This window comes from Cyrtonyx montezumae, unplaced genomic scaffold (assembly GCF_038088225.1).
Source record: "Cyrtonyx montezumae isolate F1298 unplaced genomic scaffold, pur_monq_1.0 scaffold_8, whole genome shotgun sequence".
NCBI classification, from domain to species: domain Eukaryota; kingdom Metazoa; phylum Chordata; class Aves; order Galliformes; family Odontophoridae; genus Cyrtonyx; species Cyrtonyx montezumae.
In genome coordinates, this window is record NW_027072089.1 from 47,319,305 (window position 1) to 47,334,725 (window position 15,421).

Sequence of the window (15,421 nt, forward strand, 5' to 3'; positions counted from 1 at the left end):
GCAATATAACAACCCCCAATCAACACAAAGAAGAGAAATGAGAAAGTCCAATGTATTTGTCCCTAATTAAAAAAAAAAAAATACATAGGCTTGCAAACACCATTTTCCACAGAAAAATTAAAAGTCCTATCAGCATAGGGGCAAGTCCTGACTTCTTGCTGTTCCAGTGGAGAAAGCCAGCTGAAGGCTCTACAGATGATTTAGATAAGTGCCCTCTTTCAGCAAAACACCCATAGGTCTTTCAACAAACAGCAGAGGTATATGCTACTGTCCTAGCCAAGGGGCACAGCACGCTGGAGTTATTCACATTCCATATTCCACCATCATGCTCCATAATTCCACATCTGTTGCTGATTACTTCAAAGTAAGTGAAAGAGTTTTAGCAGTTAAACCTACATTAAATGTATGTCAGGTCAGAATTTCAGTGAACTTTAAAATTATTCCTTAAAGATATACTTCTGACACTTGCCTTCATTTTGAATACATTTTTGAGATGTTAATGTAATGGAGAGAGTCCCTCAAAAGGCCACAAAGATGGTGAAGTGACTGAAGCATCTTTCATGCAAGGAAAGACTGAAAATACTGTGAGTGCTTAGTCTAGTCACAGCTCGGGAAATTTCACCAGTGTGTGAGAGAAAGAGAAGGCACAACAAAAAATATACAATCAGGCATCATTTGGGTTGGAAGGGACCTTAAAGACCATCTAGTTTCAAGCCACTGCCATGGGCAGAACTGCTAACCACTCGATGAGGCTGCCCAGGGCCCAATCTATAATTTCTCTGAACAGAACACTGTCTTTAGTGATGCTGTGATAGTACAGAAGGCAATAGGAGCAAAATTGAACACAGGATTTTCTCTACAAATATCAGGCAGCACTTCTGTATTTCTGTCCCTTCCAACTTCAACTATTCCCTGACAGTTTTGCAAAGAAAAAAAAATCTCACATAGCCAGGTCAAAAACTAGTAGTGGGTAGTTGGAAACTAACAAATCTGAAATGGGAGATAGGAAAGAAGCAGATGTAATGAATTTAGTGGTCTTGTTTGGCGTATCAGACAAAGTGCAAAGGGCACCAGCATTGAGATAGGAGTCACGAGTATAGGGAACATGAGCACGAAAGTTACAAACAACCAAGAAAAAGGCAATATATTGTTAATCAAAGATCAGCTGAGAACAAAGTGGTGTGATGTGTGAGCTTAAAGAGCAAGTGGATTCCGCACTGTATCTTGTACCAGGAATACTATGATTTGAAGAACAGGTTGAGAAGTCTGGTAAACCTGGCTTTTATTTGTACTTTGCAATTATAGAAGTTAGGAGGATATTTCAACCACATTCAGATTTTTGTTACATCCCACAAGCTATGGAAAAAAATTCACAGCAACTTTTGAATGCTTCAGTGCATAGAAATACAGCATTAAATTGAAGGACAGTGCTTTATGCTGTACACAAAAGGGGCAAAGAGATGAATTTTGGTATATAAACATCTCCATAAGGAAACATTCTAATTAGCAGAAATATAGCTACTGTTTACATATAGTGCTTTGAGAGCAATATAGCATGATTAATGTAGGGAAATCAAGAGTTTTTACTCCAAGCAAGAACTCACTTTATTTCCTAGATATGGTTCAGGTGCTGACCAGTAGTATGTGTGTTTCAGTACTTTCACAGCATCAGAGTTGTTGATGCTTATTTGATGGGGTCCATCAAATTGGCTTCGATGAGGTTGCACACTCCTTGCATTATACAGATCAGTAATAAGCCATCCAGTCATGTCTGAAATCTGCAAGAAATAATTGTTATAATAGTATAGTCAGGCTCAGTGTCACTGAGAAAGTAGCTATTAAACCCATCCCCAGATATTCATGTGAGTAAGTGAATCTATCAGACTTTCATTAACTCAGTCCCAGTACACACAAATATGGTACCAACGTCATATAATGAGACAAGGACTGTCTACTTCCACATAACATCTGCTATGTTTATGTTCCTAGTTTACTTTCATCCTTCCAATAAAATCAGCAAGTGTAATGGAAATACTGCCACAGGCCACTCTAGTCTTGGCTTAGGACTGAAGGCAAACATTTGGGTTCATCTCTTCAGAGATTCAGATTTTCATACAAAGAAACTTCAGCAGAACAATCTCAAAAAATAAAAAATTCCAGTGCATTAACAATTATCAGCCAATGCTTATGGTACTAATGCAAACCAGTGGTCTAAAGCCTGCAATGAAATGACATACTGACTACCTCAGAACCGACAAATGATATTGCAAATCCATTCCTCTGTAAGGAGACAAATACCAGAATTTAGTGTTAGCTCAGGTGCATGTCAAAGAGAACCAAAGTACATGTTGCAGCTGCCTGAGGAAAAGTATATTAGGTCACTGATGTATCATACAATACCTGACTGATGGGCCACGTTAAGCTGTCACAGACATCAGAAACCCCGAAACAGAAGCATTCTGTGCAGCCCTGAGGATTTCTCTCTTGCAGGTTGTAAAATCCTGGTTTACAGAGGTCACAGTTTTCACCTTCTACATTTTCCTGTGAATGGCATATAACATTTCATATCAGCATTATTATGGTAAAAGTTACAGTGGCTTAAATGGGATTTAGATATAACAGCATTAAGAATCTTAGAAAACAGATTCCAGCATTCAATAATCTTGTTATAAGATTCAAAGCTTAAACTGAAAAATTCATCAGAATTTGCTAGTTCATCAAAACCTAAATATACACTAGTAATGGTTCTGTTCCACTGAAATTTCAGCACAATAGGGTTTGAAAATCTTCTGCCAGTTTGTCTGTCTGTTCCTCTAGTAGCTAGAATTTCTAGCTCACTCTGGAAGGATTAGCGTGGACTACAGCACTGCTTGCCTCTTAAGGCCACCACAGTCCGTTTCAAGGTTCCTCAAGCACCCATTCATACTTGCACCCCACAACAATCTCTTCCCAACTTCCAACTCTTCCTATGGAAATACCACATACCATCCCTTTAGTTCCTAGCACTGGCATGATGCTTCATCACTATGCAAACTGAGCACTTTATGACACCATGCTACATGCCTGTCTAAGTAGCATTTATATAGGTAGAAGTAACAGCACATAACAGGGCACTCAGTATTTTTTCTTGTTTTAACTGCATAACATCTGTACAAATATTTATTGTAAAAGTTTAAACAAAAGTTGATGAGAAACAAGTATAGAAGACATTCAGTAAATAACCATCAAATTCTGTAAATAGCTTTCAATGTGTATCTCTACACAGTACACTGGAGAACACTGACCCACTACCAGGGGCAGATTTCTGACCACATCATAACTTCATATCAGGATAAGACATCGCTATCCTGTCTCAGGTTTTGATTTCTACTACAAGAAAACCTTACCACTGTCAACAGCTTGTGGGCTGGTTTGGCCCAGTTCCGTAACTAATGGGGTAGAGAAACCACACACTAGAAAGGAAGGAAAAGGGAGAGGGTGGGAAGATGGGCCTAAAAACAAAACAGCAGCAATGATCTGAGAAGGAAAACTAAATAAGATATTGGAATAAAAAATACAGTATAATACAATATAATTGGAAATGAAGCTAATAAATAAAATAAAATGAGAGAAAGAGTGTCTGAAAACTGAAGGCAAGATGGCTAGGGAAACTCCACTGAAGAGACAACCAGCAAAAGAGGATGTCTCAAGACTTGCATGCAGTTTTATCTTTCCCGCTGGGTGGAAAATGGGAATGCAAAGTTCTCTGGAGTACGTAGTTCTCTTCTGAGAGACAGGTACCCAGAAATTCAGCAGTCCACAGAACTGGAGCATTAACTCTTCAACTCCCAGTGCCTCACATTACATTATGATGAGGAATACCAATAACAAAAAAATCACAAAACCATATTAACAGCAAAGGCAAAGAAGATTTTACAGAGAATCTCAAAAAGATCCCTGATACGTGTGAGGAAGACATCAGGACATACAGTGTCCTGCACATCCATTTTGCTCTTTCAAGAAAACCTGTATGAGCTCTGTAGTGCAATTTGAAAGCAAAGCCTACAGACCAAATTCCACCCTCAGAAGCACCTACCACACTAAGGTAGGTGCTAAGGTGCCCCCACTTCAGTCAGAAGAGCCACTTCTGGTTTCAGACTTACATTAGATTTGGTTCTACTGAACAAATTTTAGGATTACCAGAGAGAAACCTGAGCCCTTTAGTAGGGATGCTACCAACAGACAACATCTGTGAACCAGCATCTGGCACATCAAGTTTACATAAAAAGCTTCTTTCTAAGGAGGAACATTATGAGTTTTTATAACCAAAAATACAGATCAGTTTTACAAACCACAAGAGAATGCAAGATGACTCCTCTGTCTTTCATACAGAGAAGGAGGATGAATGCTTTCTATTTGTCAGTATTTATTCTGCACAAAGAAGCAAAATAGATTTCTGACAGGTGTTGGTGTTTACAGGTAAAGTACTTGTCAGCAGGCCAACAGTAACATACAGAAAGAAGAGCTGAACTCACCCCACTGGTGAAAGGGCTCCCATGATGTACAATACTGCACAGTAAACAGCTTAGGCCCCTTCAGTGGCCGCCCTTATACGAGCCCAGCATGGCTCCACCCTGGGTCCACCCCTACTGGGCACATGGAGAGCACAGGTGCAAAAAATGTGCCTGTACTCTCTGGGCCAGCCATGCCTCTTCACCAGGTGGTGCATCATCAGCTCGAGCCTTGACCTAACAGTTTCCCAGCAATACTTAAAAATAGGAAAAATACCATACAAAGGGAAATTATCTGAGATTATCCTGAAATAATGGGATTTTAGAATCTTGGGTTTTAGAGAAGTAATAACTTTTTTTTCAGCTTCTTTATTTCTGTTTTCAGGGTACATTTGGATAGCACATTCCATTTTGTCTCTGTAACATCACCTGGAAGAAATGACTTCTTCTTAATGAATACTAAAAACCTGAAGAGCTGTTGTGACTAAAGCCTTAAGGTTAGGATATGACTCTTTGATTAAACTTCTACAATGGAAAAAGAGAGAAGGAAAGGGCTATATGCCCATGAAGCTCAGATGACAATGTGGGGGTGACTGTTGCATATGACTTTATCTAAACAGAAAAGGAACTGGAGGATATCCTTTCTTTTAGATAAACAGATAGCAACAGCTATGTGGATAAACTAGTGAAAATGTTTCTCCCTGGAGTACATTTTAGAAGTGTGAATGACTCCTTAAATTAGCCAGGCTAACATGGGAGGGTAGTGAATATGGTGCTCAGACCAAAACAGAATATAAAAACTAAAATAAATAAATAAATAACAAAAGAATTTTGAAAAGAGTAACAACCTTGAGCTGGTATCAATTTCTGTGTTTCTTCTGAGCAACTGGGGGCACTCAGTACTGTGAATATATAAATATGACTTTTGGCACTACAGTGAGTATTTAAAGACCACATTCATTCACAAATGAGAACCACATTTGTACTGTGATTCAGCTGTGTACTGCAATTGCTGTTTTGTCCTTGTATAGTGAATTCAGTACACTGCTGTATCAATTTTCTAAATTGAAATCTTAGGTAACATCAAAAATATTTTTATTAGTAGTATTTGATTTCAATAGGAAGCTTTTCTCCATCTACACATGGAACATCTAATGAATTTGCAGATAGTATTAGACTGTGACAGCTCTGTTTTGCAAATGATCAAATATTATGAAATTCAGAGTGTAAAGGGGAATCATATGTGTTACTGAGTTTACACAGCCTACAGTCTTAGAAACTAGAAACTGTGTCCCGTTCATTTAATATTTGAAGCACACAACTTCCTTCTCCAATGTAATTGGGCTGATGGCTAGTGAAACTCTCAGTGATCTGACCAAAAAATTCTGTATGCCAAGCTCGTGCTGGTCACATCTTTGAAGCAAGACCATTTCTTGCCCAGTTTATACCAAATTTTTCATAACAACTACAACAACTAAAACAGTGATACCCTAGCTCAAAAGCAGGCAAAAGAGTTGTTTCTCTTTTTTTCTCATTTAAGTTATCCATTCAAACTATTTCTTTTTTTTTTTTCTTTTTTGAGACTCTGATTATTTATACATTTCATAGTTTGGATTAAATAAAACATGCAAAAGAACAAAGCAGTTTCTGAAAATCTGTCAAAGAAACCATGGGGTTTTTTGGCTCCTACTTGCTGTCATACTTGGCAACAAATACATAAACTACTGACTAACATTTGGTTCAAAAAATTGTGTGTTACTTCTTTAAATATTGACACAGAGCTTTGTAATAAAGATCAGCAGAAACTACAGCTGTAGGATATTACAAGGGGATTGGACATTTACCAAAAATAAAAGCAGCGGTGGAAAATCTGTCTTTTTTGTTAAAATTTTTGATGGTTTATATTTTGTAATCAAATACAATCAGATTTCATACATATGTCTAATTTAGTTGCTGCAAAAGTTCCTCCCAAATGCATAGTTACTTTGCAAAATACGTATGTTAAAAACACACCCCTTCTTTACATATGATTAGTGGCTTTTAAGAGAAATACTAGCTCATTGTTAAAGACAAACCCAGCTAGGTATACTGTCATTCTCTCTGTGGTGCTTTCTCAGACTTGTAAGTGCAGTTAATATTCGGTTTTAATGCCAGTCAGGACAATTTTTTATAGAAAAACATACAGAATACTCAAAAACATAGCAAACTATTCAACATAACTTACCATTTTTACATGCAGAGTATAGATAGTAATTTCAAGTTTTAGTTTGTTGGCCCTACTATCACACCAAGTTATAAATTATAAAGGAAATGATGTCTTTAGTTAATGAATACGTTTCTCTTACTAAAAAAAAAAAAAAGTGAATTTACAAACTCATTCCACAGGTTGCCTTTTAAACAAAAAATAAGAGTTTGATACTCACTTTGCAAAGACAAGGTTCTGTGCATGGATCTTCATTAATGCTACCAATTAGGCTGCAGTTGCAACGCAAGCAGTTTGGATAACCCCGATACCCAAATGCACAACGGTCACATTTTTCTCCTGTGTAACCTTCTCTGCATCGACACTGACCTGGACGAGTCCCTTGAAAAGCAAAAGCAAACAGATAAGAAAGGGCATCATGCTGGATTCAAGGTGTCTCAGAGCATGTGATTAATTTGGCATTCCTTTTTTTATTATATTCCGTGTTACATTCCACCTAGATACTTGGCATAATGTCAGCCTCTATTTTTTGTGCTTAGAGTATCAGATGCACAGAAACTGCAGCAGAATGGACTTTGAGACACTTATAACAGCATTCATAAGCAACAACATCAGATTTCAATCCTTCACATTGTTTCACACAATCAGAGCTTGTCACCTCCCACACAAGACCTCATTCAGGAACCTGACATTCCTTTCACCTCTCCTTTCTAAATATTTACCATTGTTCTGAAGTGGTACCTAACTGACAGGCACTGACAAGAAGGTACTGTTCCCTCATACCTTCACTGCCCAGAAATATTAGCAAGATTTGAAGTTTGGAGAAAATACATTTCCTGCTCTCTTACCATGCTGTGAATCAGACTGGTGCTCGTCTTTAACACAGACGGAACTCAGAGACCCAAATGGATCACAGCCACAGGGATAGCAGGGGTGATCATCATAGGGAGAAACCTAAGAAACAAATGTTCTCTGTCAAATTCTCAAGTTATTAACTGGAAAACATAGTTACATCTGTATCTTGTTTGAGACCAGTGAAACTAATACAAATGAAGATCAGAAATGCTGCTATGCAGCGACAGATTAAGGGACTCGATCCATTTAATTTCAGCAAACAAGATCAGAGGATTGCAATCAAGGAAAACAACTAAGATATAGAAACAAAATTTGGTCTTCAATAGCACAGACAAAGTTAGAGTAACTAATGTTTGGAAGTTGCAGCCTGACACATATAGTCTAAATTTTTTTTAGCGTGACATCAATTAATCACTGTGATGGCTTGCCAAAGATTATGGAAATGTTTAAGACAAGAATGGGTACTTTTAGCAAAGACACTCCGGTCCAAAGAGGAAGGAAATGAAAAGAAATCCTTGGCTCTGTGTTCAGTGGGAGGACAGATTATCTATTCATGAAGATTTATACCAACTTCACGGTCTGCACATCTTTGAAATACAAGGCAATGCAATTTTATGGCGAGGATTTATTTATTTATTTATTTATTTTTTAATAAGGGAAACCTAAAGTTTTCCTTTGAGGTACTTCAGATGTAAAGCAAATTTATGAAGATGCATGGATATGTATCTGTTGGCTACGAATTGACTGAATACTATTCTTCAGTGCTTCTTACAACAAGTGAATTAGCTAATCTCAGACAATCCTGCTTTGGTTTGGCCCTCCCTGCTGTCTAATCAAATTCTCACAGTCTCACCCTTGCACTCTGCATCTATTTATGTTGGATTTCTAAATCATGGGCTTTCAAATAAATGTGAAAATCTTCTGTAGTAAGACCCTGTTGGGCAGAAATTTAATTTCTCTGTCTGTGGTGACATCTAATACCGCAGGAACTTAACTCCATGAGTCACATAATAACAAATGTCTTTCTTGGAACTTAGGTCTTTTTTCCAAAGAGTGACACTAATCAACCAACTGGGAAGTAAGCTCAGAGACCACATGTTCTACAATAAACATATCAAGAAGAAGAGTATTTGCTGTAGTATCTCTTGAAACAAGAGTTTGACCTTAGAACCACGAAATGAGCCTTTTTTACACTGGCTGAAATGGGTTGTTATAGGACAGGACACAATCTTGGCACTTCTGAATACATTGATTCTTTAATGTTGGCACTTCTTAGAGATTTATCCAAAGGAAAAATATGTTGCCTATCACAGCCATTACATTTCCATTCTAGGAAAACATATTTACTTATTCTTTTCTTTTCCAGCAGCTTCTTTCAAAGCAATAAGACCTGAACACCCACACAAGCATTTTATGCTTTTCTCTAGAAGTTTTGGTGCTGTGTAATCTATAAAAATTCCTGTACAGTTTTCAGTTATTCTACAATGGACAGAATATTTGTTTGAATGCAAAATGAGCTGAAATATATGTCATGTCATGCTATTGTTAATGAAAATACTAGGATGTTATTTTCCAAATCTTACTTCTTGTGGTCTGTAATATTCATCAGCACACATTTCACAGTTGATCCCAGTAGTATGTTGAGAACAGTTTAAACAGACACCACCTCCTATGTACTGGCCATGAGTGTTCATGCTTCGTTTTTGATCTGCAATACTCTGATTGTAATAACAATCTTCAGCTTTGTTATGACAGTTGCACTCTAAGAAGGAACAGGGGAAAAAAACCAAAACATATTTTTTAATTATTTACGTTCTGTAGCAGTTCCTACAACACTGATACTTTTCAAAGTGGAAATTACAAGGGGAGCATAAGAAATCATCTCAGAAGTACAGTTTTCTTCCCATTAACTGTGCTGTATGCTTCAGCAGTCTCAAATACATTCTGTTTCTTAGCAAGTATGCACATTTCAGAAATACTGTCACTGCTTTAATCACATCCTTTTTGGGAGTATTCTGTAAATCATGCTCCAGTGAGGAGTGATGCCAATAGTGATGTACGCTATCACTACTGACTGCTCTTAAATATTCTGTCCTCTGCATTATGAAGGAAAATCCATATAATTCTTCTCTTGCCTGCATTCTTAATGACAGGACGAGAGGGAATGGCCACAAGTTGCACCGGGGAAGATTTAGATTAGACCTGAGGAAACAATTTTTCTCTGAAAGAGTGGTCAGGCACTGGAATGGCCTGCCTAGGGAGGCGGTTGAGGCACCATCCCTAGCACTGTTCAAGAAGCGTTTAGATGAGGTGCTAAGAGATTTGATTTAGTAGTTGGGTAGGGATAGTGATAGGAGGATGGTTGGACTAGATGATCTTGTAGGTCCTTTCTAACCTTATGAACCTATGAACCTATTAACCTATGAACCTATTCTAGACAAAAATCTAAGAAGTCAACAATTTCTATACGTAAGTACACATTTCTCTGAGGTTATAAGACACTTTTCAGTCCAGTCAAAAATTGCTACTTTCCAAACATTGACATTAAGGGTTGTTTAAAAATCTTTTCTACTAAGAAGATATTTTACCATCTGTAATTGTAAATTTCATCTAATTGGTTCTTAACTATCTACAGTTTTTGCCAGGCATTAGTGACGCAAAAGATGGAAAATGCACTAGCAGACCCTTCAGACACTCATCAGCACAGCTTAAGTCAACCTGTCAAATAATATGAAAAGTAGTGGGGCAGTTTATTTCAAAACATTTGTTGTCAGAGCAAAGTTTGGTTTTGTTTTTGTTTATCTGCTGAAATTTATGATCAAGAAAGAAATCTGCAATTCAATTAGCTAACAAAATGATTGATGCAAAGCTGCTAGTTTTAACAGTAGTATAATAAATCTCCAAGACTCTTTTGTCTGATCCTCTCTGAAAGTTATATTACATGACACTTCTATGAGACTAGCAGTTGGGTTGGTTAGAATACTTAAAAAGATCTAAGCATGACTAAGTTAGGCCTTTCTTTTGGATGCTCTGGAGAATTGGTGCAGTTCTCTATGAAAAGCAACTTCCAGCAAGAAAATAATAAGCCTGAATGAATTTATCTAAACCTTTGTGTGTACTTACTCTCACATTTGTTTCCAGCAGAGATGGTTCCTGGTCTCCATGGTTTCTGATGGTACCCAGGACAGCACCTGTTACAGCTCTCACCACATGTATTGTGCTCACACTGGCACTGCAATTTCTAAGAAAATAAATAAATAAATAAATCTTTAAATACTTTTAAATGGGTAATTTTCTCGATGTACCCAACAGTCTGTCTAATAGCAGATTTACTCCAAAAAATGTCAATGACAAATGCTTTACAACCATCCTATATCAGCTACTGAGAAGTAGCCTTCCTATGAAAGGAAGGACAACATTCCTGTGTTGCAAAGCACATTTCTTGTAGCACCTCTCAAATGGTTCAATTTCAACATCAAAGAAAAATAGTTCACTTCAAAAACTACCAGAGACCCAGATACCCTTACAAAGCTAAGGAAGAAAATTAAAGCAAAGCATTCGTAACCATTATGTAATAAGATCTCTTTTAGACTCCTATTTTACATTCACCTTAGGCAAGTTGGACTAGTTGTTTCGTGAAAATAGATCAGTGAGATTAAAGAATACCTTCGTGATTTCATCCAGAGGGCAGCTTCGAGCATGTCCATAACAAATACACATGCCACCAACAGAGATGTCCTTTATTGAATAGTAGTACTACAAAAATCAAAGATTAAAAAAAAAAAGATGAATACATTTATATGTATTTCTGTCTCCTGTCCTAGATAATAAAATGACAGCATGCTACTAATTTTTGTCTAGAAAAATGCTAAGAAAATACAAGAGACTTTGAATTTCTGTTACCTGGAAAAGCCTTCCATTTAGTGATTTTTTTTTCCTGTGTTTTTACTCAGTGATTCAAAACAGCAATTAACTCTTAAGTACACACAATTCCTAGGCTTCAAGAAAGCTGAGGAACTCCAAAAGTGACTTAAGCCAAAATTTGCTTATTGAAGAGCCTTTTTTTTCACCCTATGAAGGCAATGAAGCATAACAAATTGCTATTTTGAAATTTCAGTTTGTAAAGTCAGTGTATGCTTTCCTAAAATGGGATCTCTCCCCTACCTTAAAAACACTTTGTGCACTTTCTTCCAGACAAGTAGTGTATTATTCTATCCAAATTTTTAGCTGAAGAGTCAGTGAAACAGTACTGTAGAATCTATTTATACTGCCATGTGGTGAGCAAAAGCAGCCTGCATAAGGAAAGGATTTAACTTGCAAGGCAAGGAAGAGGCAGGAAAGACCATCTGGGTTCAGTTACAGCTGTACTATCAACATGGTTGGCCTGTTGGTATCCTGGGAAGAAATACTTTTTGTGTACACTTCTAAGCAAAAAGTTAAAGATTCTCAGACAACCCTGATGTCATCTGCTTCAGGATGAAGAGTTGGTCCTGGGTGGTCAGACCTGATGACTTCATGGAGTGTTATTTTTTTGAAGGACCTTAGAGTTGGAATAAACTAGCCTCTTCAATTGTATACTGAATTTTTAATGCCTTTATGAAGTTTATGTTGTTTAGCATTTTAGTCTTTTTTTTTTTAAACGTTATGGTGTTGGATTACAGTACATAAATAAATTCATGAGCATTAAGTCCTTAACTACGGAGAAGAAGATCCAGACTGGAGAAAGTAGGAGGAGAACTAAGAAGCTCACTCCATTTCCCACTTCTTCCCTTTTATCTTGTTTTCTTAAAACTCACACTGCGTGCGGCTCACAGCAGCTGTGTGCAGCTTGAAGTTGAACAAGAGACCAATAGTAACAAAATGCCACAGAGAAAAATAAATAAAGAAATTAAATACAGAAACAAAACTGCTGTTAAACACTTAGAGAAGTTCTGCTTCAGCAATTTTGCAAGATTATATATGAGAACACTGATAAAACTGTATCAACAACCAGATGTCATGTATTCAAAAAGAACAGAAATGGAATCCAGAAAGCTGGATGATTTCTTCCGTTGTCATTGGTTGCACAGTATGTGAGACGCTGAGTGAGATATCAGGACTTGGGAACCCTGACCCAATAAAACACACCCTATGGAGATGGAAACGTGTAGTTCTACATGTGAAGCTGCACTAAGTCATGCTGGCTGGGCTAGAACTAAGCCTTGGATTACACGACAGTGTACATTATGAAACCAAGGGGAATATTTATTCTCAGAACCCTTGTTTCCCATGTAAACTGCATGCTTGTAAGATTTCATGTCAAACATCCCTTTTTGGGGTATATTTCTTGATACCACAATAGTATCAACATATCCAAATATCTACAAGGCTGCACGATGTGAATACCTCATCAGTTTAGCCCTTGTGTTAACCGTTTTCTTATGCCCAGCAAAGCACAGCTGGAACAGCTGTCCAGACCTCTGTCCATGCAGTCCTCATGCTAGCAGCTCCCACATGAAGCAGATGGAATGAGCAGATCATCCAGATTTTTTTGCTTCAGAGATTCTGCAGCTGAACAGGCACCTGTGCCCATATTGAGAGCGGGGCTGCCTGCTGAAAATACCTACCAAAGCCTGGTAAGAAACAGGTTCCTTTCTACCCACTATACTCAGCTACTCCACCAGATTTCATAGCACGATACACTTGTACTTTCCTCCTCAGCACAGTCACACTGCGGCATGTATAATAGTTCAACAAGAAGCAGCATCTCTGCACAAGGGTTGCCTTTATCAGGGAAGCCACAAATGCAAGAGCCAGATTGCTGTGAAAGTGGGGAGGACTCTGGATTCTACTCTAGCTAGCTGCTTATGGATGTTCTTGAAGACAAAACATATAAGAGAAGGGGCAAATAAACATTCTTCATATTTTTATGTTGTCAGAAAGTCTACCTGCATAGAAGAACTTGAAGCTACTGATCAATTAGCTCACCAATTTCAGGCAAATTAAGAAGATGATCAAAATGGTAAAATATAAAGCAGAAATACAGAAGAAAATTTAATTGTGACAGGCACTGTTACTAGGAGCACCAAAACCAAATTTTCATGAGATGTTGAAGCAGACAAAGTATTCTGCTGTCTCAGTTTCCCCAGTTTGAAAATCACATGTGTAAAGACCAGTTAAAACTCTCAAGCAGTTTGTATTACTATTATTCCTGGTCTTAAAAACAATTGATTAAAATGCCTTAAAAAAAACACGAAGAAAGTTTTCATAACACATCAAAATTCATCATGGCAAGATTTTCAAATAATTCCTTTCATGAATCAGACCACTGTGAACTGAAATCCTTAATATACTGGAAAATATAATGCAGTTGCATAAAGAGCAGCATCAAATTACACTCAAAACACAATTTTTTCTTTCCTCACAGGGCATTAGAGGTACTCTTCCTACCTTAAGTCATTTGAGCTAATAAAACAAAAAGCAAACAAAATTAAACATCTTTAAATATATGTAATGTTGTCTCTGGCAAAGTATCATTTTTAGTAACATCAGAGGGATGGCAAAAATCTGTTAACAATCTTTCAAATCTATTCAGTGGATGGCAAAGTTCAAGTACTTCCTCAATGATCAGAAAATGCTGCCCCATCCTGATATACTGAACAGTGTTTCTGAACAATCAGCTTACCCTTCTGGTAACAATGGGGTCAAGTTCTTTTGGATCATGATGGCTGAGAGTCATGAGGTCAGCATTAAGGGTTCTGATACGCTGCAGTCGTAGTCGAATGTACCGTGCAGAAGTAAAGTCCAAAAGCTTTTGTGAAGGATCATCAGCACTAGGCCTGCCATTGATCAGAGACGTGTGAATCTAGGAAGAGGGTCTGAATCAATCATAAACGTAACTGAGACCCATTTACAACAACAAACATCTCAGTGTGAGAAATACACACATAGGACTTAAGCTTGTTTTCCAGAAACTCGTGATAGTGAGATGTTAAATTAATTGGAATTATTGAAACCCTCTACCTGCAGGTAGAATTCTTGCTTCCTTACTTACATGATTCTGAAACCACCACTCTTGGCTTACCATGAAGTCTCATATCTCCTGGACTTGTGGAGATGGCATAAGGAGAAGAATCATACCACAGACTAGTTGTTAATTCCCCAGGTCCTCCTTCCTCTTCTTTATTGACATGGGACATGTAACTCTGGCCACAAGCATGGTTTTCTCATTACAGATTTTTCCTACACTATTTGTAAATATTCTAAAATACAACTGAGCACACACTCAGTGTGGAGACATTAATCCTATATCCTGTTGGGACAGAGCTGCCTAGTCATCAAGGAATGCTCAGCTTATTGCTGACAGTACAGTGGGAAGCCACAACTCAGATGCAACAGAAAGCAGAAGACTGCCACTACAGAACCATCCATCTGGTCTCCATCTTTTTGACTCATACAATCCCACGCTGGCCCCAGTAAGATGGCTTTTGGTATCAAGCTGTGTAATTTATTTTAGCAACAGCTCCCTGCTCCTTTCCAAAGCAACTCAAGACTACATGGTTTGTACTTGATTTTGAGGGAGAAAGTGCAAAATGAGAACAACATGCCTCAAACAGATGTCAAAGAGTACACCTAATGTCCATCACAAGAGTCATCCTCTGAGTTCATCAGCTGCATTTTAAAGTGTGAGGCATACACTCATTTATGCAGAGCAATTTTGTCTCACATATTACTCTTGAATTTTTATTTTTAATTTTATCCACTACTGTCAAGTATTTCCCATGACACATGCCATTTCATTTTAGATAGTCTCTCCTGCCTCTAGCTCCACTTCTCTGGGAATACATATTCTCTCTGCTCATCAATAGCGTTTTCAAGCAATGAAAAGTAAAAT

The 15,421-nt window shown here is 37.6% G+C and overlaps 1 protein-coding gene across 1 annotated transcript in view; it reads right to left on the minus strand.

Moving 5' to 3' along the window:
• Positions 1-15,421, minus strand: part of LAMA1 (laminin subunit alpha 1) — a 101,569-nt gene that overhangs the window by 58,146 nt on the left and 28,002 nt on the right. The window contains exons 5-12 of the mRNA XM_065752656.1: positions 14,213-14,392; positions 11,215-11,304; positions 10,672-10,789; positions 9,132-9,310; positions 7,542-7,647; positions 6,914-7,074; positions 2,401-2,541; positions 1,605-1,778 (exon numbers count right to left, since the gene is read on the minus strand). Coding sequence (XP_065608728.1) covers positions 1,605-1,778; positions 2,401-2,541; positions 6,914-7,074; positions 7,542-7,647; positions 9,132-9,310; positions 10,672-10,789; positions 11,215-11,304; positions 14,213-14,392 — 1,149 coding nt within the window. The remainder of the gene's footprint in view (positions 1-1,604; positions 1,779-2,400; positions 2,542-6,913; positions 7,075-7,541; positions 7,648-9,131; positions 9,311-10,671; positions 10,790-11,214; positions 11,305-14,212; positions 14,393-15,421) is intronic.